Source organism: Prionailurus bengalensis, chromosome D4, assembly GCF_016509475.1.
Source record: "Prionailurus bengalensis isolate Pbe53 chromosome D4, Fcat_Pben_1.1_paternal_pri, whole genome shotgun sequence".
Lineage (NCBI taxonomy): Eukaryota > Metazoa > Chordata > Mammalia > Carnivora > Felidae > Prionailurus > Prionailurus bengalensis.
In genome coordinates, this window is record NC_057359.1 from 91058671 (window position 1) to 91079557 (window position 20887).

Consider the following 20887-nt stretch of genomic DNA (forward strand, 5'->3'; position numbering starts at 1 on the left):
AAAGTATGAATGAGAAAACAAAGGATCTACTGGCGGTTCTGTGAAAACACCCAGGAGCGCGTGCAGCTCTGAGGAGTGCCAGGAAGTTACAGCCGATTTTGTATCTCTCCTCTGGGGGATCGAGGCTCCAAACTCAAGCTATCGCGTTCCAGAGCCTGGAGACCAGAACGTTGCTGACGTTTCGGCAACTGCCTCGTTCACCCTGCAGGCCTCACAACGTGCTCTCTAGAAACAACTCCCCGGGATATAACCTCAGATTGGCTTCCATTTGGAATCAAGAGTCCACAGGCTAGCTAGGGAACTAGGAAGGATTCGGTGACTTCCTCTGTTGCTCAGCCAAAACCTGGAGTCCCCTGAAGTGCACACTAAGGTAAGTGAGGCTTCTGGAAACTCCCTGGAATAAGAGGAAGGTCAGACGCCCCAGTGGACACGTAGGCTTGCTGAAAGGGCCTTACTGACCCTGTTACCTGCTCATCTGCCCAACAGGTTGTCTGGGAAGGATCCAAGAGGCACACCTTTGCCACGTGCGCGTTCAGGCATCTTGGAGAAGCAGCACACGGCAGCTCTTCTCCGAAGCTGGAGTGCTGGGATGAAACCAGAACTGAGCTCAGGGCCGACGCAGGTGTCAGGACCCGACCGCAGGGAACACACAGCACTTCTCTTCCCACAGGCCACGTACGCAAGGCTCCCGTGACTGGTGCAGTGAACTGGATGAGCTGACCCACCAGGGTCTAGAGAAAGCTCTCTCTGCACGCCCCACCCTCACCAGATCTGATGAAGAGAAGCCTCACTTGAGCTGCCTGATTGGTCCCAGCCACTCACTGAATTTCTAAATGTCCATCAGCTCAAGTCCTAGGGCCCCTGGACAGGAGGGAAGGCAGGCTCTGCTCCTTCCCAGACTCACCCAAAGGGCCAGTGGAGAAAGGAGACTAGTGCTGAGCTTAAAAATAAAACCACCAGGGGCACCTGGGTGGCTCAGTCCGTTAGGCAGCCACTTCGGTTCAGGTCATGATCCCACGGTTCGTGGGTTTGAGCCCAGCGTCAGGCTGTGTGCTGACAACTCAGAGCCTGGAGCCTGCTTTGGATTCCGTGTCTCCCTCTTCTCTCTGCCCCTCCCCTGCTCACACAGTCTGTCTCAAAAACAAACATTAAAAATAATAATAATACAATTACCAGTTACCTTACCAGCAAAACGTGTTTATTCAGGAATAGCAGAGAACTGCAACCTGGGACATGCAAACTAGGGCAAAACCACAGGCAAATCCAACAAAGAGGGGATTATTTTACGAGGAGGACGCTGGGAAGGGCTGTCCTGACCCAGAGACTCACAGCGCAGGGCGAGGGCCATTCCTTGCTGGCCGGGTCGCTGGGTGTCTCACAGGAGGTACAGCGTCCTTCCCTGTTGAGCCTGTGATCACGACGCTTTCCTGTCGAGGACGCTTCTGCTGGGTCGGTGACACTTCCTCCCACAATGGACGCAAGTCGGCACGGTGCACGAGTGCTCCTCTCTCCGGCCTCCTGACTCCCATTTCAGTGAGCTTTCTCCCTTTATTCCTTTTCCCACCGCCATGGCCTTCGGGACAGTTGGAACCACTGTTCAGAGCCGGTGTTCTGCTTGGGGCAACCTTCATCCAATCCCCTCCACCCCAGGAGGGGGAACTTCCGTCATCTGGCTCTGGAAACGTTCTGACATCAGGCCCTTGAAGATTTCTCCCACCATGCTGCACTGTCTTCCCACACTGGAGGCGACGACACCCAACAGGGGTCTATCGGGCCTCCCAGACTCGTCCTGGGAGTTTCCCTTGGCCACATCCCACTACCCACTATTGTCCCTGGAGGAGTTGCTCCTGCTGCCACCTGCCGCAGGACACGCGCTCAGCACGGACACCTGGGAGTCAGGCTCCGCCTCCCACAACCACCCACAGGTAAACTCGAGAGTGTGTTTTTAAAATTCCAAACGTGAAACTCCGACCACCTCTTGACCTTGACGACGAAACTCTGTCGTGGCCGGACACCACACCTGGTCTGACTCCTTGAAACGAAAACGTCCTTTATAGACCAGATGCTCAGTTCTCATTGCTGCTTCAGAGACGCGCAAAGCGTGTGTTTCCAGACACGCCGTTCTGTGTTGCTAGATCGAGCTCGTGACTCTCCTCCAGACCTTCTACATCCACCAGAGTTCTGCCTGATGTCTCCAGGCCTAGGAAAGGAATCAGAAATCTCCCGCTCTGGGCAGACTCAAGGCTCCAGTCCCGGGGTCGTCAGAGCCGCTCTGCCTGCTGGGAGCACAGAACCCCTCCACCGGGGGGAGGGGGCGGGCGTTCTTTACTCCTCACGGTGCCGTTCGTTCTCAAGTCAGCTTTGTCCACTTTGGCCACACCAGCCTTTCCGTTACAGTCCGCTGGGTATGTTTTAAGTTTACTTATCGTGAGAGAGAAACAGACAGACACAGACAGCACGAGCAGGGGAGGAAAAGAGAGACAAGATCCAAAGAAGGCTCCACACTGCCAGCGTGGAGCCTCCCTTGGGGCTAGAACTCATGAACCAGGAGACACAACCTGAGCCAAAATCAGGAGTTGGACGCTTAGCTCAGTCATTAGCTACCCAGGTGGCCTCCTGCACTGTGTTTCTTAAGTGAACCTGAGTCAAAACGATTCTATTGACAGCTTTACCCAAACAGAATCTATGTGCCATGAGCCCCCCCGCCCCCGGGGTTTTGCACGTCTGCGCCCCTTCTGCCCCCCTGCAGGTCTGCGTGGAGTCCCGCTGCCATACTGGGCATCTTTCGTTTCCCTCGCTGAGTCTGAGCTTCGGTTTTTCCTTTGTCTCCCCCTTTCTTTCCAGCCTAGTACACACCGTGCAGATCTGGCAGGCACCCTGAGACTCTGACCGTGTGTTCACCTAAGCGCTACCTTTTGTTCCTCCTACAAATAAACCCCAGATAACTCCCTTCCGGCCACACCCAGGTCAGCTCACCCTCACCAGAGACTCCACCTCTGGCTCGATCTACAGAGATCCCTCCCTTCCAGGCGAGTTCCGCACGGACACGGGCAGTCCCAAAGGCCATTCCCGCCCTGCTCGTGTAAACTGGGAGGAGAAGAAGGGGCCAGGGAGGTGCCCCCTGCACCCCCACCCTGCACACTTCCAAGGAGCTGTCTGGCCTCCCAAGAGAAGGCGGGGACCCGGACCCGGTCACTCCTTACCGGGGGTCCAAAAGACGTGGACCTCCACTCCGGACACCGTCCCTTCCACACGCGAGCTGAGCCCACGGAGCCCGCGTGCCCAGGGGCCCAGACAGCGCCGACCGAGCCCCGCCCGGCGTCACCCCAGCCCCCGGTCAGGGACGCGGCCCGGGTCCTCACGCCAGGCCGGCCCGCTCCAGGTCCTGGGGCAGGATGCGGCCCTTCCTGCGAGCCCTGTCCCGACGCCGCTCGGCCCGGGCCGCCTTCTTCTTGCGCAGATTCTGTCGCCGCTTGTCCTGCCGCTGCTGCATTTTCTCGACCACGTGGGCCGTGCGTTTCTCCCACCTGCGCCTCCGCTGCGCCCGCCGCTTCTCCTTGCGCTTCAGGGCCTCCTGCAGCAGGCGCTCGTCGTCCCGGATCCGCACGCCCTCGGCCTTGTACAGCAGGTTGGTCCACTGCATCTTGGTCTCCAGCTCCCGCGCCTTCCCCTCGTCCTGGTCCCGCAGCTCGGCCAGCCGACCCTGCCGTGCCCGCAGGCGCTCCAGCAGCTGCCGGTAGTTCTTCCCCGTCAGCGGCGTCAGCTTCCCCTTCAGCTTCTGCCTCTTCTCCTTCCGGCGCTGGGCCTTGCCGGCCGGCTCCCCCGCGCTCACCTCCACCTTGCGGGCGGCAACCCCAGTGAACTCCAGCTTCAAGGCGCGCCTCTCCCGTGAGCCCCCACGAGCGCCCCCAGGGGCAGGCACTGCCGCCACCCGCCTCCGCGAACGGGCGGCCTCGGGACACGGGCCACGTGGCCAGCCGGGGGCACTGCACGGCCGCACCTGCCTCTCACCTTATTGAAGAGCAGCCCCAGCTGTGCCTCCTCTCGGGGTGGCTCGCGGGGTGCCTCGCGGGGCGGCTCGACAGCCTCCGTGGCCTTTGCCACCTTCTCCTTCGCCCTCAGTTCCTTCCGCTTCCTCTTCTTGCGGTCCCGCTCCTGCTTCCTCCGGCGTCTTTTCTCCAGAGCCGCGGGAGACGACTCCGAGGTGCTGCCCTGGAGGAGGAGGAGGAGAGTCAGGGCTCCCTTACGAGGGCCTCCCAATTTTGGGGCCCCCGGTCTGGGATGTGGAATCAGGGCAGGAAAGCGGGTGAGGAAACGCTTGTGCAAGACAAGGTGCTCACTGAGCTCAGTGTTCCCCCGGGAGACGACCTGTCACCCGGAATCCAAAGGACCCCAAAAAGGACACGAGGACCCCCAGGTAAGAACCACGGCTTCCAGTTCCCAGACACGGATGTTGCACCAGAGCCCTTTACAAATAATTCGACATAGCTGTGTCCTCCATTGTTTTGCAGATGAGGACAGGCCTAGCCAAGGACACCATCTGGAACTCGGCATCAGATCAGGACGCTCGATGCCCATGCGGACTATGGCGCTGTTCTGCCCGTGACTCACCTGACCTCTGCTCTCACAGATGGCCTTTTCCGTCTAGAGACCAAAAAGAGAACACTACCAGACTGACCCAGACCTGCATGCAGGAAGGCCAGGCTGGAGCTCAGGCTGCCCCTTAGGAACGATCCCCAGGCTTGTCCCAGGGCACTGCACAAAGAAGCTGGGGGACTGTCCCACACAGCAAGAGGCCCAGGGTACGTCCCCAGGGAAAGGGCAGGTGGTGGCTAAGTGGAAAGATTATGTCACTCAGCACAAAACACCCAGGAGGGTTAGGTCTGGTGCTTCCCGTGGCGGTCACCTCATCGCAGACCCTCGCCACCTCACAGAGCTAGCGTGACGTCAAGAGGACACAGCGCTGCCCGGTGTCGTGTCCAACAAAGGCAGCTTCCTTCGACAGACTGAGCCTCTCTCCAAGGGCACAGGGGACCCACAGCACAGACTGTACAAAGCAGGTTACCGTGGGAACTGAGTCTCCCCAAGATGCCGGACACTACACCTGATCCCCTGCCAACCAAAACTACCGTGGCCTTGGCAAGACCTGCTGCAGGGGTGGGAACAGCGGCTGCCCCCAGTGGCTGGCAGAACTGAGGACCAAGCCCACAAAGGGCACCAAGGTACTTTCTCCTCCACGCAGAGCAGGAAAACCACTGCAGAAAACCACACTGCGTCCTACACCCCAGCAGCCTCCCCAACTTACCTGGCCCCGGGCCTCCTGTACTTTCTCACGTAGCCGCTGCCGCAGAACATCCAGGGCAAACAAAGACTCGGGCTCTGTGGCCTCGACGTCTGTGAGGAAAGAAGCAGGGAGTTAAGAGAAAACCCCCTGCCTGACCTTCCCGTCCCTTTTCCCAAGGTCCAACTTCAAAGCTTGAAACCCCACACACTGTCCCACTCCCCAAGTGGCCACTCGTCGACCTGCAGGACAGTTCTAGTAAATACTACTCTCCACTCCCCAAGCTGGACTGGCCCCCAGAACAGAACACCCCTGTGCGGTAAGACAAAATGCTTCTGATGGGTCCAGACAAACCCATCTCTCATTTCTTCCAATTTCTGCAGGCGGGGCTTCCCCACCTCTCCCAACAGGTCAGCTCTCATGATGCCACTCTGGACACCTGCAGTTAGTGAGAGCCTCCTCGGGGCAAGGTCCTCAGGGGAACATGACCCTGCCCCTCACCAGACCCCAATGCCAAATGGCCTGGAACCACTATGTATTCCCTGGGATCTGTCCCTTGAAAACCTGCTCTCTAGAAAGTCTCAAAATACCCCAAAAATGTGCATGACACCATGTTTTCTCATGTCCACAGAGGACCACGTTTTCACGTGATCTCAGTCAGCCCTGCCCCACATCTCCACCTGCAGGAGATCCTGTGGAGGTGAAGGCCTCTTCCTCCGTGGCTGCTGCTGGGTTTCTGGCCTTGGAAGCTGCTGGAGACTTCTCCCCTAGGGGTTGGGCTTTTGGCTCCACAGCCTTCTCCTCCCTCTCCCAGGATTTCTTCTGCGCTCTCTTCCTCTTCTTTTTGGGGGGCCCAGAAGCTTCTGAGCCTGGAGTTTTGCTGGCTGAAATACAAAATCATAAAGGGCTGCGGTCCTAACCTTTGTGACCCATCCAACCTGCATGAAAGTTTTGGAAAGCCTTTGGTCCCAGGATACTGTAGGCGAATCAGGACAGAGCATGCAGAGACCCCTGTCCTTTTGTAAAGCTCAGAGCCACCCACAAACCCGAGAAAGGAAACTGGCCACAGGTGGTAAAACCCTGCAATACATCCACACTTGACCCAGCAGTCTGCTTATGAGAATCCGTCCCGGTTACGCGCCAAGATTTGACCTCAAAAATGTTCATCGCAGGGAAAAACTAGAAAAACCTGAATACTCACCTACAAGGACAAGTTAAGGCACCTGTCACATTACAAAGCACTACCTAGCTGTCAAATACGAGAACACAGGCTTTTATTTTTTTAAGGGATCAAGAGATATTTACACTTAAGCTAACAAAAAGAGTACACTGAGTACGAAACGAGACGTTTTAAAACGCTGAGACACACGGAGGAAAAACTAATCTTTCAACGTATCAAGTTACAACCCAGTGCTAAGAAACCTCAATTTTTCTAACTTCCGGTAATGAGTAAGTTTGCCTCGCATAAAGACAAAAGGCCGTTCTCCGTGTAGCTGCCTGTCAGACGCTGATGCTCTCTGCCCCTTCGGGTCCAGGCAGCACTCACAAGTGCCAACCTGTCTCACCTGCTTGTGTAGGGACTTCCCGGTAAACCCCACTGGCAGGAGCCGTCCCGTTCCCGCCCTCTCCCTACCTCTGCCATCCCATCGGGTCACCTCCTGCAAGCCCCGCAGGGGCCTCCGGCCCGGTGAGCGGACGCAGCTGGTTCCCTGGCACCCCCGAGCTGATGCCCACAAGCAGGGAAACGGTGACAACTGTACATAACCCTTATAAGTCTTTCCACCATCTTACGGGCTTGCTTCACGCACCCACGTGTCTCACCCACCCGCAGGCTGCGCGGGGCGGCGCAGGGGCGTACCCCACCCCCAGCCCTGCCAGGCCCGACCCCGGCTGCGCTGTACCGGACTTGCGTTTCTGCGGCTCCGGGCTGGGCTGGGAGCAGATTTTCCTGGCCAGGCCCTGCAGGTAGGCGTCCTTGGCGAGCAGAGAGGCCATGGTCGCGGGTTCTGGAACTCTCCTGGGAGACACACACGCGACCCCCTCGCCACGCCACCCTCACCACGCCGCCGGACCGCCCTCGCCGGAAGCCGCGCGTGCGCGGGCGCCGCCAGCCGAGCGCCGAGCCGCCAGCGCGCGGTGCTCGACTAGCCAGGCCCGGCTCCGCCGGAAGAGACGCGCGGGGCGGGGCGCAAAGCATTGTGGGTCCTGGGCTTCCGTGGCCCCCGGCCTCTTCCCTCGGGCGGGGATGGCGACGGTGCTGTGACTTTCTGGCTGCCGCGCCCCACCCCCGGCACGGTGCCGCGTACACAGTGGGCGCTCGGTACCCGGGGGCGACGGGACCGATCGGCCGTGGTTCAGCTCTCTGGGGACCCAGATCCGAAGCGGGACCCGGCGAGAGCGGGTCCGCTCGAAAGCACCGCGCGCCCTGCAGGTGCCGGGCGGGCTGCAAGGGCGGGAGATGTCAGCGCTGAGAAGACACGCAGCGGCGTCCTCGGCGGGTCTGCGTGTGTGTGGCCACCGGCAACACGTAAGGCAAGCGCAGGACGAGTCGGGTAACGGGGAGTGCCAAGGAGAAAGGTCCGGGAGGAAGGGATGTGAGGTGTCGGGAGGGAGGATGCTGGGGCGCTCGAGGAAGACCCACTGGGGTCTTTGCTCTGGACAGTGCAACCACAGGCTAAGATTTAGGACAAGGCCTATCCCTTAACTCACGAGGGAAGGGAGGGGAGTGTTCAGCCTGAGGTTGGAGACCACCGCACCCCTGTTCCGCAATTCATGGCAGTGACAGGCTTTGTCACAACACCCAGCCCTTGAAGGGCTGCCTTGGGGTGAGTAGGGGAGGCCTTATTCCTCGAGGGAGGGAGGGGGCAGGGACTTGGATTTATAAACTACAATTTCAAAACCTATTTGAAAAGGTTTCTGACGAAGCAGTAAGAATGTAACTTTCTGCCCGTGATCTCTGCTATGAGGTGACGTTTTGAGGAGAGGATGGCTTCGTTGTCCCCCACGGTAGATTTCCAGGACACTCACTGAGCCATAAACGTGTCCTTCCTGGCACCGTCCGTTTTCACCATCAAAGCCAGAGGCGCAGAGGAACAGGGATGTGGGAGGGGAGGGGATGATGTGTCCTCTTCCAGTCCACACCACCAGTCTGGGGTTCTCCGTCTCCAGAGGAGATGGGTGTGACCATCTCCAGGGGGGGTGTTTGAGGCTTTGCTGAGGTCCTGTCTGGGCAGGAGGTGGTTGACGGCAGCAGCGTTGCCAAAGGGCCGGGAGAAGAGTTGAGTTCTGAGTGCGAATCTTGACTCATGGGCCTTATTCATCTGTGAGTTTTCTGGAGGGTTTCACCAGCAGATCCTACCTCCTCCCTGAACACCTACTCTCCTCCTTGGGTCTCATTTCCCTTTTCTGTTAACTCTTACTGTGCAGTGACTCCCTTCAGAGCTCGTGACTCGGTGCTGCCGACTCCCCTGAACTCCAGGCCCACATTTGGACAGGAGACACATCGTCGAGGGTATGTACAGAACAGGGGTCCTGGCCTCCCCCGACCCCACCTCCCCTCACTGCCTGCCTTCTGCCTCAGTTAAGGCCACTCCATGCTTCCAGGCACAGAAGTCAGACCTTGAAGCCACCCTGCCTCCTCATTCCCTACATGCGGTCCTTGAGCAAATTCTGTTGGCTCTCCCTTCAAAGTATATCCGGAACTGTGTTCCAGACTGCCACCCTGATCCTGCTCTAGATTTCAAAAGGCTATAAGAAATAGTAACTAACTGCAACGCAAAACGAAAATACACGTAAAAAGATGTTTGGAGGGACTCCTGTGTGGCTCAGTCGGTGAAGCGGCCGACTTCGGCTCAGATCACGATCTTGCGGTTTGTGAGTTCTTGCACAGAGCCCATTTTGGATCCTCTGTCTAACCCTCCCCCCCTTGCTCTTTCAGAAATAAACATTCAAAAATAAACATTTAGAGAACTGGGGAAGTTAGAATGTGTCACGAGGCACATCTGGGTGGCTCAGTCAGGTTAAGCGTCCGACTCCGTTTTGGCTGAGGTCATGATCTCACAGTTCTTGAGATTGAGCCCCATGTCAGGCTCTACGCTGACAGCACAGAGCCTGCTTGGGATTTTCTCTCTCTCCTCTCTTCCCCTCCCTCACTCTCTCAGAATAAACATTAAAAAAAGAAAAAAAAGTGTCATGATATTAGATGATATTATGGGATAATTGTTCACATGGGCCTGATGCTGGCATTGGGCCATGGAGAGTTGCTTTTCCTAGAGAGGCAAGCTAACAGGCATTTAGGGGTGAGGTGGCATGAGGTCTGCCGCTGATGTTCGCGTGGTTTTTATGGATGAGAGAGCAAGCAGAGGTGCAGGAAGTGAATCCAGAAAAGCACCCAGGTGGGTGTTCTTTATGCGACCTTTATAACTTTGCCAGGGGTTTGAATGTTCTCGGAATAAAATGCCTGGGACACAGAGGCAGGAAGGACTGAGGACTGACCAGGCTTGAGTGACACGGAGGCCACAGGGGACCTTAATACCCGTAGCTCGGCTGGGGTCGTGGAGACGAAGCCGGCCTGAAGCAGACTTGAGAGAGACCTGGAAACAAAGAGCCCGTTTCTCCAGTGAGGTCTGCTGCCGGGGGCGTGGGCTAGAGGAGGAGGTGGTGGGGAGCTGCCTTGCTCCGGGGGGGGGAGAAACCACTTCGCTTTCCATTTCCAATGGGGACGGTGGCCTCAGCCCAGGAGAACAAGACACTGATGGTGCGGAGAGCCTGTTGCTCAGGTGTTAGGACACTGAAGACGGTCGAAACCCCCGTTAAGTTTGGTCCACTCCGTCCAGCCTTTTCCCCACACGTGCTTCCATTGGTTGTAGTCCTTTTTTCTTCGTCAGTGTCAAATACAAGTTATTTCTGCAATGAGGGTATTTCAGGAAGAGATCATCACCTGTCTCCTCGATGCGGAGCCTTCCCCAGGCCACCCCCAGAAAACCAGGGCCAGAGCCAGGACTGGGCCCCAGCTCCCACCTGTGGGGCACCCCTGCTTGGCCGTGGGGGTCTCTGGGCCCCAACACCATTGGGCTTGTATCCTTCCCTGTCCCTGAGACTGGACTGTGTGCTGCCACCTCCTCCGTAGACCAACTGCTGTCTCCCTCGTGAGGAGGCACGCTGGCGACAGGGCGTGGGCTCGAAACCCCCTTTCTCCGGGGGGGCCTGGCACCCAGGCACTGGGCCTAGCATTCCGTCTGGGTTGAGCCCCAATTTCTGCTGCTTCCCTTCCCGGCTCGGTGACTGCGGACACAACGCTTCAACCCCTTCCAAGCCCGTGGCCGTTCCTCCCTGTAGTGCAGGTAGCTGCCACACCAACGCCAGGTCCAGTGAGGACTAGATGGGACCGAAGTACAGGCAGCTGGACCTTGTAACGTGCAACGATGCCAGTTTTTCTTTAGTCGCCAAGCATTAAGGACTTTCCAGCTTCCAGGCAGTTCTAGCCAACGGGAATCCAGCCATTAGCCCCAAACTGACCAAGTCCCTGCTTGCCCAAAGCCCCTATGGGTGGAAGGCTTACCTGAAGCCCCAGGCTGTCCAGGCAGAGCCCAGCAGCTGTTCTCCCCACAGCCAGTGGGAAACCGGGGGTGATCCCAGACTGGTCCCGGACCACCAAGAAGGAGCCAACCAATGCAAGATGGCAGTGCTGTTTTTATTCAACTGTCTTGTTACAAAACCCACCGGAATGTGTGTGGCAGAGTGAGGAAGGTCCCTTGCTCTCAGCACCCCTCTCCCCACCACAACCCTGCGGGGACGGTCAGCTACCAGGGGCCCTCAGGACAAAGCAGCAGGTGCATCTCTGCACAGGAGACCGGAGGGTGGAGCGTGGACTTGGCCAGTACTGTCCACTGAGTGCCACCCTGTGGCTTGTACATAGCAGGACGTCCTCCTGCCCCACTATTGGCCTGGACACGCTGTCTAGGAAACGTCTGCCCAGCAGGCCAGGTGGGCAGTGAACAGACGTGGCATCTCCGAGGGACGGACTACCTTGGAAACGGTTGAGGGCAGTATTTTCCCCAACACTCTGGGGGGTGCTGTCCCTGGGCTAAAGGTCCCAAGGAGGCCACAGCAGACTTAAGAACCTAGGGTTGCGGGGAGGGGAGCCCTGGGAGGCTCAGGCGTGCTCTGTGGGGCCGGGGCCAGTGGCATGGGAGTGGGCAGGGGCTGCAGCCTGCAGGGGGCCAGCGCTGGGCTCCGGGGACGCCAGCACAGGGGCTGAGAGGCCATCAGCAGAGTCTGTGTCGAGGTCCAGCCTCCAGTAAGCTTCGCACAGAGGCAGGTCATTAGCTTCGCAAAGACTTGAGCTTTTCCACCACCAGAAACCCAGGGAGAGACAGGAGCAGGCAGAGATGGATGGAAGCCGGGGCGGGGCAGGGAGCGAGATAGAAGCAGAGTTAAGAAAACAGACCACACCCCAAACCTGCCTTTCCCCTCCTGTGCGCGGCCCCCTCTTCAGGCAAGCCTGGCTCAGGGTGGGTATGTGCGGCCGCACCTGCTTCGGGGTCCTGCGGAGCATCCTGAAGGGAGGCCTTCCAGGAGCGGCCACCCGTGTGACCTCGGCAAGTCCCTCCCAGCTGACCGCCACAAGGCTGAGCGGCCTGCGCTGCCGTGTCCCTCCCGGCTTGGCTGCCCTCCTTTTGCAGACCCCGGAAAGCAGCGCCCAGAGCTCGCTGTGGTCTCTCCACACTCACTACACTTCGCAAGGACGCAAAAGCAGAGACCTGGTCTTTTTGGGATCTCCGCTCAGCAGGGATGGCCGGGTGAGGTGATCAGAACCAGAGACCCCGGCGCTCCATTCTGTACCACTGTACCAGCCGTGTGGTCTCCAACAGGCGCCTAAGCCCCCTGAGCTCAGTCTCCCTGCCTCTAACACGGGGTCTGCGGTGGCGGCAGCCTCCCTGGGCACGGGCAGATACGGGTGAGGATGTGGGTGAGCAGCACGGCTCGCTAGGGTTGTCAAAGGGGCGACTAGAGCACCGAGGTCCCCACACCCGTCTAACTGGCTTGCTCCTTCCTCCGGCCCCGCCCCTCACTCCCTCCCCTGCTCCTCCTGCCCTCAGCAGTCTGGGCACAGAGCAGCAGCCCAAGGAGAGTGCAGGGTGATAGGTAGAGAAAGAGCAAGCTGTGAACAGGAAGCAGGCGAGCACGGCCACGGGCATGCAGGGCACGGCAACCCGGCTTGGGAGCTCTAGGGGCCTCGACCCCGTGTAGAGGCCCCGCCTTCTACAGGTGTTTACAGCCGAGAGAAACTCAGCCTCCTGCGGCTCCAAGGATGGCAAGGAACCCCCTGGATGAACCACAGACTGACGGGGCAGGACACGGGAAGCCTGCCACTCAGGCCCTGGGTTCCCTGCAGTCTTGTCAAGTGACCTTGGGCAGGTCCCTCACAGCCACCCCTGGCCCCGGCTCCCAACCTCAACAGGCAGGGCTGAACTGCTGTCCTGTAACCACTTAGTCCACACGCCCGGCCCTCGGGAACATCAGGAAACACACACAGGGACATGAAGGGATTATGCAATATCCAGTGGGGCTGGAAGCCATGTCCCAGCATGGTCTGAGACACCCCTACCCCTGTGGACCTACTCAGGACCCCTCTCTGAAGGGTGTTTAAGAGGTGCTTGCCACGTATCTGTTGAGCCAATAGATATCAGGGACCAGAGGTGGCCCCAGAACCCGCTGGAAAACTCTAGAACCATTCCAGCTAAAGAGAGATACTATGCCTTCTCATAGACACCAAGATGGCCAAGACAGTGAGGGCTGGCATTGAGTACAGGGCAGGGAAACCAAGGCCCAGACCGCAGACAGTGCTGGCCCTGGGCCTCTGTGGCCCCAGCATGGCCTCCGTGGGACAGGAAGGAGCATTCGAAAGCCAGCCCAGGAAGAACAAACCCCACAGGTTTGTGTGGGCAAGGGCATGGGGGGCACAGACTCTGTCTGAACAGAGACTTGATTTTTCCGGCCACGGGGCACAGAGGAGCGAGGCCTCCCAGTCTCCAGCCTCCGTTTTCCTCCACGTGAATCACACAGGGACTCTGATTTCTCAGGGCCCCTCGAGCTCAGAAGACTCAGGGTTTGGAATTCTAAGTCGTGCACGCAGGCTGGGGTGACAGGTCCTGCCCGCTGCCGTATCCCTGTGGCCCAGTACGGGCCTAGCATGTAGGAGGGCTCCGGTCTGTGAACCAGGCCGAGCTGAACAGGAACTCAGTGGGGTCGTACCCCTGGCCCGGCCTTCAAGGCCATCCTCTGTTCGAGTTTTTTCCTCCTTCGCACCCCTCTGTGGACCCTGACGCGTGCTGTGAGGTTTCGGTGACGCCCCCGTGGAACTGCATCCCTAGGCAGGCACTACGTCCTGCACGTTCTGGGCGTGAACCTGGGCTGCCAGAAGTTCACCCAGCTCCGGCTGGAATGTTTAAATACTGGCTAACAAGCTAAGAGAACCACACAGGCCCAGAGTGAGGCAGCCAGCAGCCCCCCAGGAATGCTGGCTCCTGCTTGCCCTTCTTGGGCTGGGCCCACCCAACCCCTGAAGTTCTGTGATTTTCATCCTGCTGCCCAGGGCCTGGCAGTCAATATATATTGTCTGTCCACCGTGGCTCTGACCACGAGCTCTGCTCTGAAACCCGGGCACGGGGCTGTGCCGCCAAGACCAGGAAGGGCTCGGAAAGACGGGACCTTCGGGGCTGCCGGCCGGGCGCGGGCCCACGGGTGTGCTCTGCGCAGGGTCCGGCCCTATCTGTACCTGGACGAGTAATACTCCTCCTCCAGCTCGTACAGGTCAATGGAGATCTCATCCCGCAGGGCGATGAGCTTCCGGTCACACTCTTCCTGCAGGGCTCGCAGCTGCTGGTTGCGCTGGTCGATGGCCTCGTTCACCGATGGAAAGTCATTGAGGATGAGAAACTGCTTGAGGTCAGACACCAGTTTCATCAGGGACTCGCCGGCTCGGACCTGCGGCCACCAGGAGCAGGGCAGGGGTGGTGAGGAGGCCACGGCGGCCCTGTCTCCGTTTCTTCCTCTATAAAGTGGGACTAGGATGTGGACCTTCCCAGGGTCGTTGTGGGAAGGGAGAGAACTAGAGAGGAGTCCCGGGAGGGCAGGGTCCCTGGCTCCCGCCCTGACTGCAGAAGAGGCTTCCCCAGGGCTTCCCAGCCCCACGGGGCCACCAGCTTCCGCTCCAGGCGGTGCTCCACTCCCATCACACGGGTTTCTCGAGCCCACCCCCACTTCACAGAGCCTCAAACCCCAGATAAGACCGCCGCCCTGCCTGATGCCTGCCCCACGCTTCCTTGGGGCAGCGTGCAGGCCAGCTGGGCGCGACTCCTCGGGGCTCTCCCCACACATTCTCACCGGTAGGCACACGCTGACGGGAACGTTTGGTCGATGTGCTTGTTCTGTGGCACCAGAAGGGATTAAAATGCACACCTTGTTTCGCTCAGCAATTTACTTCTCCCCCAGTGAATCTCGAGGAGCTTTCTCGTCAGCTAAGGAGGGCCGACCCCTCTCTAAGCACCGCACGGCGCTCGACGTGATGGACGTGGCGCACCACCTGCCACCCCTCACACAACTGCCACAGACAGCCCTCCTCTCGAGAGGAGTCTCCTGAGGATCGGTTTGCCTTTCCTCCCCCCACCCCCCACTGGAAAGCCCCCGTGGGGACCGCGAGGCTCCCGGAGCCCGGGCTGTGCCCTCCACCTAGTGACTCACGATGTTGGCAGCTCGCACGTGCATCTCGTAATTGTCCTGCTCGCCCTGAGTGGCCCTCGACACTTGAGTCTCGTCCTCGATCTGGAGGACAAACAAGAAAGCCCAGAATCGGCAGGTGCCCCAGCCCACAGGTGACTGGCCGGCTGCACACACCCACAGTGGCTGCCTCCTGCCTGTCGTCCGCTGTACCTTCTCCGCCGGGCACTGCTAACCAGACCTTGGGCGACGTTCAGCCGCACCCCCTCTTGTCATCTTCTAAGGAGCTAACGGGCACCTTCATTGGGACAGGTGGATGCCTGTGTACGTTGACTGCCTCGCCATGTGCAGGGAGGTCTCGGGCAAGTCTTTTTTGGGGTGTGGAGCCTTGTTCTGTGTGAAATGGGGTCACTAGCTGAGGTGCTCGGTGAACCAACTGCCAAACGAGTAAAGGCACAACGTGGTTCTCTTAAGCGACCATTTACTGAGCGTTTCCAGGGTGCCGGGCACCACGTTAAGCACGTGACCACCGTTAACTTACGACGTTCTCACCGAAGCCCCGACTGCCATCCCTGGTTTACAGGAGGGCAAAGCTGAGGCAGGGCAGACCCGAGAGTGCACTCAAGGTGTCTCTGACGGTAAATAGAGGCGCCAGGAGTACTGCTGGCCTGTCACTGCTCCAACCCGTCCATCTGGACAGGGCTTTCACAGGGGGTCTTGCCAGGCACGGGCAGGGGTCGGGGCACTCTGAAGTGAGGAGCTGGACACCCTGGGTGCAAATCCTGGCTCTGCCAGTTATTAGCAGAACGACCTTGGCAAATCACTGGCTCCCGAGCCTCGGTTTCCTTCTCTAAGAATAGAAACAACAGTACTGCCCCGTGGAGAGTTTCTGTGAAGGTTAAACGGAAGGAGACCCAGACAGCCTTGGGAATACAGCGACACGGTGAACAAACACTAAACACAGGCCAGCCAGCTTCATCGTCTTCAGAAAACCTTCGGAGGGTGGCAGCAGTCTCAAAGATCCAACCCTACCCAGACACTGGCCACGCTACCCTGCTGGAGGAGCCTCCCCAACTTTTCTCACTGACCCCACTCACTTGCAACAGCTACCACATCTGGGCCCCCATCGGGCCCCACAGCAACCATTTTATAAAGTCAGCCAATGGCCAGAGGGCTTTAGGTTGCAGGAGAAACTGAGACACTGAGAAGTCTCATTCCCACCCAGACCCACACTGCTGGTAAGTGGCGCTGGACGCTCAACCCTGGCAATCTGACTAGACTCCTCTCCAGCTTCATCTGTTGACCTGCTCGTCATTGCTGACCGCCCCCCCCCCCCCCCCCAGTCCTCCCAAATGTTTTTCCCATGCAGACAAAGGCCGGGCCTGTGTGTTCACTGCTGTATCCTCACCACCGGGCACAGAGCACCTGCTCCGTGTTCAGTGGGTGCTGCTGAAAGCAGAAATCACTCCCCCCCCCCACCCCATGACCCTTGACCACAGCAGGTCAGCTACTCAGCTCACCACCATCCCTAGACCCTGCTCCTTCCCTTGGTCTCATTCCCCGGGCCGCCCACCTTGGCAGTTTTGATGATCTCGGTGAAGTTGTCCATGATGGACTTGATGTCGTCCTTGAGCCGCTTGTTGTAAGACTGCAACAGTGTCTCCTTGCTCTGCGGCAGGGCTCTCTGCTGGGCCATGGCGGGGGCCTCAGGCAGTGCAGGGACAGAGATCTGGGGCCACCGGTCGCCACCTGGGAGCCAGAGTCCGGGTGAGCGGAGCCAGCCTCAGCCGCCCACATCCCAGCAGAACTGGGATCTCGGGAGAGGCCCTCTCCGTTAAACACACCTGTCCCACCATCCGCACACAGGCACACTGCGGGGACTCGTGTCCCGACCGCTCAGGGGCGAGGCCCGAGCCTTCCCTGGCCCCTCCGCGGAGCGTCGCTTCGACTCTACCGCCACCGCCGCGCCCAAGGCCCCCTCGCTCGGGGTGGGGGTCCGGGGGTAGGCCCGAACCACCTCCGTCTCCGCGCCGGGAGCCTTGCGCCTGCGCGCCGCCGACCGACGGAACTCGCGGCCTCGGAGCCGCTTAGTGGGGAGGGACACACTCGAGAAAAGACGGCGACCCCGCTCCGTCGCCCCCACCTGGTCCGCAGAGCCCGGCGCGACGGGCACTCAGTCGGGGTGGAGACGAGCGCGCGTGCCTCCCAGTAAGACCCGGCTCCCTGCCGCCGTCGCCGCTTCGCTCCCGTACAGCTGCGACTCGCCGCGGTAGGCGCGGTAGGCACCGCCCCTGGGCGGAAGCGGGCGAGAGCGGTCCTGTGGCTTTAAATCCGAAATCCCGCTCAGGCGTCAATTCTCGCGATCTCCGAGGTCGCCTACATATTACCCACAATTCTCTTTTTCTTTCTCTCTCCTCCAGCCTTCCAAGATGGTGAGTGATCCGGTGGTTCTCGGTGTCGAGCTGGGTCCGGCTTCTATCCACTGCCATCCTCTTCGGGGCGTGGCCGTGCGGGGGTCCCCCCACCGCGTAGAGCTAGGGGAGCCCCGCGGGGCCTGGCGGGGTGGCACTGGGCCGGGTAGAATCCCGGCGGCTGGGTCGGGGAGTGGAGAGAGGAGGGCCCCGGCGCGGAGCGCAGCGCCGCAATGCGGGGCTCGGAGCGCCGGGGCCGGGCTCCTGGGGGCTCCCCCGGCGGCCTTGGGCGAGAGGTTCCGAGTCCACTGCTGCTGTTTGCGGAGGCTGCCGTGTGCCGGGCGCCTAGAGACGGGGCGCGTAGTTCTGGGACGCGGGGGGCGCGGCAGCCCGGGTGGTGCAAGTGATGTGAAGAGTATCTGCCGTCTGAGTGATGGTGAGGACGCTCTTAACCACCAAGATCGCTGATGCACACGGGCCGTCGCCGCGCTCGCCTCTGGGCTGCCTTGGCCGGGGCCTGGGGGGGGGGGGGGGGGGTCAGGCTCTGCTCGTAGGCGGGGATCGGGGCGCCTCCAGAGCAGCGCGTGCGGGAGCGCGGGGTTGATCTGGGTGTCGCTTCTCGCCTAGCCGAAAGGGAAGAAGGCCAAGGGGAAGAAGGTGGCCCCGGCCCCTGCCGTTGTGAAGAAGCAGGAGGCCAAGAAGGTGGTCAACCCCCTGTTTGAGAAAAGGCCCAAGAACTTTGGCATCGGTGAGTAAGGAGAGGGGAGCACGGCAGCGGAAAAGCGGAAGTGTGCTGAGCGGAGCGAGGGTCGTGTTCCTTCCCCGTTGATAGGTTTCAGCGGGTGTGGGGTCCCCCCCGGCTGGGATGTGGGTACCCCGCCACAGGGTGCGTGGCCTCGTTGTCCGTCCCTCCGAGTGTGTATCAGCTCCGCTGGGATTCGGCTTGGCCGCCGGGAAAGCAGCGCTCACAGGCACGTTGACCGCTGCACTGATGGGAGGACCGCTGGGCTGCTTGTTGGATGGGGGAGCGTCGCCAGTCCCTCTGTGATCATAGGTGTTTGTGTGCAGATGATGTAAGAGAATATTTGCTATCCGAGAGATGGTGATGACACTTTAAACCACCAAGATCGCTGATGCACCTACACCCTCCCAAGTGGCGCTAAGCATGAACTTGACCGGGAGTTTGAGCCTCACTTACATCGTTGCCCTTAACTTCTCAGGACAGGACATCCAGCCCAAAAGGGACCTCACGCGCTTTGTCAAGTGGCCCCGCTACATCCGACTGCAGCGGCAAAGGGCTATTCTCTATAAACGTCTCAAAGTGCCTCCCGCGATTAACCAGTTCACCCAGGCCTTGGACCGCCAAACAGGTGAGGTTGCGTAAACCAGCACGAAGATGTTTCCTGGGCAGTTAGGACTGGATCTGAGGTCTTTAAGGAGTTCTGGGTACTTGCAGGAAACTGGGTTACTAAAATCTAGGTTATCTTGTCTGGTTTCGAGGTCATGAAGGTGGCATAGTTGAAGTGATCTCATACATAGTTTGAGATTTTTTTTTTTAAGTTAATTTCTTTTGAGAGCACACACTTGGCGGCACAAGCAGGGGAGAGGCAGAGAGAAGGAGAGACAGAATCCCAAGCAGGCTCCACACCATCAGCGCAGAGCCCTGTTAACGGCTTGAACTCACAAACTTGGAGATCATGACCTGAGCCAGGATCAAGAGTCTGACACTTGACTGGGCCACGCAGGCGCCCCGTGGTCTGAGATTTGCACTACAATAGTATTCGGGACAGTGACTTAAAGCATCATGTAGAGTAGCAAAGATCAGAGCTTGAAACGCGAGGCTAAACTGACAACGTTCTTGCAGCCACTCAGCTGCTCAAGCTGGCCCACAAATACAGGCCGGAGACCAAGCAAGAGAAGAAGCAGAGATTGCTGGCCCGGGCTGAGAAGAAGGCTGCTGGCAAAGGGGATGTCCCCACTAAGAGGCCCCCTGTCCTTCGAGCTGGTGAGTGGGCTCCTCCTTAAAAAGGGAGAGTGGTGGGGTGGGGCAGGCTGTTGGCAGTGATGTATGAATTTCACCTGGAAACACCGTGGAGAGCAGAATCCGAGCTTTTTAACCCTGAGCCACAGCTGGGTGCGCACCATAGCAGAGCTGCTTTTGTGACCTGAGCAGTCCCTGTGAACTGCTCATGCAAACTGTTTCTGCTTCCAGGGGTGAACACCGTCACCACCTTGGTGGAAAACAAGAAGGCTCAGCTGGTGGTGATCGCACACGATGTGGATCCTATTGAGGTGTGTCTGATTGGTTGCTAAACGCTGTTAAAGTCAGATTGGGCCCTCATGTCAGTACTGGGAAGACTGGAAGTAAGCTGGAGTCTGGTTTGAGAGGCCCAAGTAGGCATGTGACTGCTTTCTGTTGGAAACAGTACTGATGAGGGATCCCACGGATAGCCATTGCAATGATGTGGGTTTCTCACTGAATTGAACCTTGAAGTGCAAAACATGAGCTTTTTAACCCTGAGCAGTTGCTAAGTTAGCTTCTAAATTACTGCTTTTGGCCAATACACATTCTAAAGCTAATGCGGTTTTCCAGCTGGTTGTCTTCCTGCCTGCCCTGTGTCGTAAGATGGGGGTTCCCTACTGCATCATCAAGGGGAAGGCCAGGCTGGGGCGACTGGTCCACAGGAAGACCTGCACCACTGTCGCGTTCACACAGGTTAACTCGTAAGTATGCAAGGGGCCCCCAAACTCCCAGGTGTCAGTAGAGGTCACGCAGTCCTCTCCCCCAGTACACGTTTCATTCACTTCTCGGGATTTTACCTTAAAGACCAAATGTTCTACCTTCCAGCAACACGTTCGTCTGAATCTTTGCCGATGATGGTTACGAATTTCTTCACCTGAATAAGCCGTGTGGTCATGTTGTGTCTGAGGCAAAGGCCTTGTGTTTGGGGCTACAGAAAGGAAGTTATTCCTGTTTTCTGGAAAGGTAACATGCTGATGATCCCCTTGTCCCTCCTTTTTCAGGGAAGACAAAGGAGCTCTGGCTAAGCTGGTGGAAGCTGTCAGAACCAATTACAATGACAGATACGATGAGGTAAGCAGCAGCAGGGCATAAGATGTTTGGGGTAAGTCAGGCCTGTCTCCGGGGGACTGGCCAGCTCCTCCAGAGCAGTCCTACTGGGCAAAGGACTTGGAGCGGCCAAGGAGAAGACAGTGTGACCTAGCATGGCTCTGAGAGCCTGACAATGACAGCCCACACCAACTGCCTCTCCTGTCATTGCAGATCCGCCGCCACTGGGGAGGCAACGTCCTGGGTCCAAAGTCGGTGGCTCGCATCGCCAAGCTGGAAAAGGCAAAGGCTAAAGAACTGGCCACCAAACTGGGCTGAGTGGGCACAGGTGACTTTTCTGTATATAAAAGTAAATAAAAGGCTCTTTCTCAGCCCGGGCCCGTTGGCATTTGCGGTGGACTGCAA

General features: G+C 58.8%; 4 protein-coding genes and 5 non-coding genes across 10 annotated transcripts; 7 read left to right on the forward strand and 2 right to left on the reverse strand.

Moving 5' to 3' along the window:
- Nucleotides 1-1176: 1176 nt before the first annotated feature.
- SURF6 (surfeit 6) lies at nucleotides 1177-7384 on the reverse strand. Its single transcript, XM_043566865.1, has 5 exons — nucleotides 7183-7384; nucleotides 5962-6165; nucleotides 5306-5394; nucleotides 4012-4212; nucleotides 1177-3838 (listed from the first exon to the last, which is right to left on the reverse strand). The coding sequence occupies exons 1-5, from the start codon at nucleotides 7274-7276 to the stop codon at nucleotides 3359-3361; spliced, it is 1068 nt and encodes a 355-aa protein (XP_043422800.1). The 5' UTR covers nucleotides 7277-7384; the 3' UTR covers nucleotides 1177-3358.
- On the forward strand, nucleotides 7275-9087 carry LOC122474446. Its single transcript, XM_043565316.1, has 4 exons — nucleotides 7275-7284; nucleotides 7434-7808; nucleotides 8708-8792; nucleotides 8885-9087. Exons 1-4 carry the CDS (start codon nucleotides 7275-7277, stop codon nucleotides 9015-9017), a joined length of 603 nt encoding a protein of 200 aa, XP_043421251.1. The 3' UTR covers nucleotides 9018-9087.
- A 1867-nt stretch (nucleotides 9088-10954) lies between these two features.
- Nucleotides 10955-17300, reverse strand: MED22 (mediator complex subunit 22). Of its 2 annotated transcripts, none has more exons than XM_043566872.1 (5): nucleotides 17145-17300; nucleotides 16575-16750; nucleotides 15026-15106; nucleotides 14061-14269; nucleotides 10955-11625 (listed from the first exon to the last, which is right to left on the reverse strand). In XM_043566872.1, exons 2-5 carry the CDS (start codon nucleotides 16695-16697, stop codon nucleotides 11436-11438), a joined length of 603 nt encoding a protein of 200 aa, XP_043422807.1. In that variant the 5' UTR covers nucleotides 16698-16750; nucleotides 17145-17300; the 3' UTR covers nucleotides 10955-11435. The 2 variants fall into 2 exon arrangements, with proteins under 2 accessions (XP_043422807.1, XP_043422808.1); XM_043566873.1 differs by lacking the exon at nucleotides 17145-17300 and adding an exon at nucleotides 16846-17061.
- A 28-nt stretch (nucleotides 17301-17328) lies between these two features.
- RPL7A (ribosomal protein L7a) lies at nucleotides 17329-20870 on the forward strand. Its single transcript, XM_043566869.1, has 8 exons — nucleotides 17329-17433; nucleotides 18040-18160; nucleotides 18633-18782; nucleotides 19277-19417; nucleotides 19625-19704; nucleotides 20006-20136; nucleotides 20437-20506; nucleotides 20696-20870. Exons 1-8 carry the CDS (start codon nucleotides 17431-17433, stop codon nucleotides 20798-20800), a joined length of 801 nt encoding a protein of 266 aa, XP_043422804.1. The 5' UTR covers nucleotides 17329-17430; the 3' UTR covers nucleotides 20801-20870.
- On the forward strand, nucleotides 17811-17884 carry LOC122475507. The gene has a single exon (XR_006295203.1). It is a non-coding gene; the product is annotated as a small nucleolar RNA SNORD24 (small nucleolar RNA).
- Nucleotides 18476-18550, forward strand: LOC122475506. The gene has a single exon (XR_006295202.1). It is a non-coding gene; the product is annotated as a small nucleolar RNA SNORD24 (small nucleolar RNA).
- On the forward strand, nucleotides 19469-19540 carry LOC122475504. The gene has a single exon (XR_006295200.1). It is a non-coding gene; the product is annotated as a small nucleolar RNA SNORD36 (small nucleolar RNA).
- Nucleotides 19867-19938, forward strand: LOC122475503. Its single transcript, XR_006295199.1, has one exon. It is a non-coding gene; the product is annotated as a small nucleolar RNA SNORD36 (small nucleolar RNA).
- On the forward strand, nucleotides 20281-20347 carry LOC122475505. Its single transcript, XR_006295201.1, has one exon. It is a non-coding gene; the product is annotated as a small nucleolar RNA SNORD36 (small nucleolar RNA).
- Nucleotides 20871-20887: the final 17 nt, after the last annotated feature.

Bases quoted from the DNA above. Each gene is read 5' to 3' on its own strand.
- LOC122474446 (XM_043565316.1), top strand. The intron at 7,809-8,707 runs GTAAGGCAAGCG...CTTACTGTGCAG, and splicing joins TGTGTGGCCACCGGCAACAC to TGACTCCCTTCAGAGCTCGT. The intron at 8,793-8,884 runs GTATGTACAGAA...CCATGCTTCCAG, and splicing joins CAGGAGACACATCGTCGAGG to GCACAGAAGTCAGACCTTGA.
- SURF6 (XM_043566865.1), bottom strand. From the start codon at position 7,276: ATGGCCTCTCTGCTCGCCAAGGACGCCTACCTGCAGGGCCTGGCCAGG. The intron at 5,395-5,961 runs GTGGAGATGTGG...CTTTCCTCACAG, and splicing joins CTCCACAGGATCTCCTGCAG to ACGTCGAGGCCACAGAGCCC. The intron at 3,839-4,011 runs GTGAGAGGCAGG...GCCGCCCGCAAG, and splicing joins TGGGGCTGCTCTTCAATAAG to GTGGAGGTGAGCGCGGGGGA.
- MED22 (XM_043566872.1), bottom strand. From the start codon at position 16,697: ATGGCCCAGCAGAGAGCCCTGCCGCAGAGCAAGGAGACACTGTTGCAG. The intron at 15,107-16,574 runs GTGGGCGGCCCG...TTTGTCCTCCAG, and splicing joins AGATCATCAAAACTGCCAAG to ATCGAGGACGAGACTCAAGT. The intron at 11,626-14,060 runs GTACAGATAGGG...GTGGTGGAAAAG, and splicing joins GAGGAGTATTACTCGTCCAG to CTCAAGTCTTTGCGAAGCTA.
- RPL7A (XM_043566869.1), top strand. The intron at 18,783-19,276 runs GTGAGGTTGCGT...ACGTTCTTGCAG, and splicing joins GGCCTTGGACCGCCAAACAG to CCACTCAGCTGCTCAAGCTG. The intron at 20,137-20,436 runs GTAAGTATGCAA...CTCCTTTTTCAG, and splicing joins GCGTTCACACAGGTTAACTC to GGAAGACAAAGGAGCTCTGG.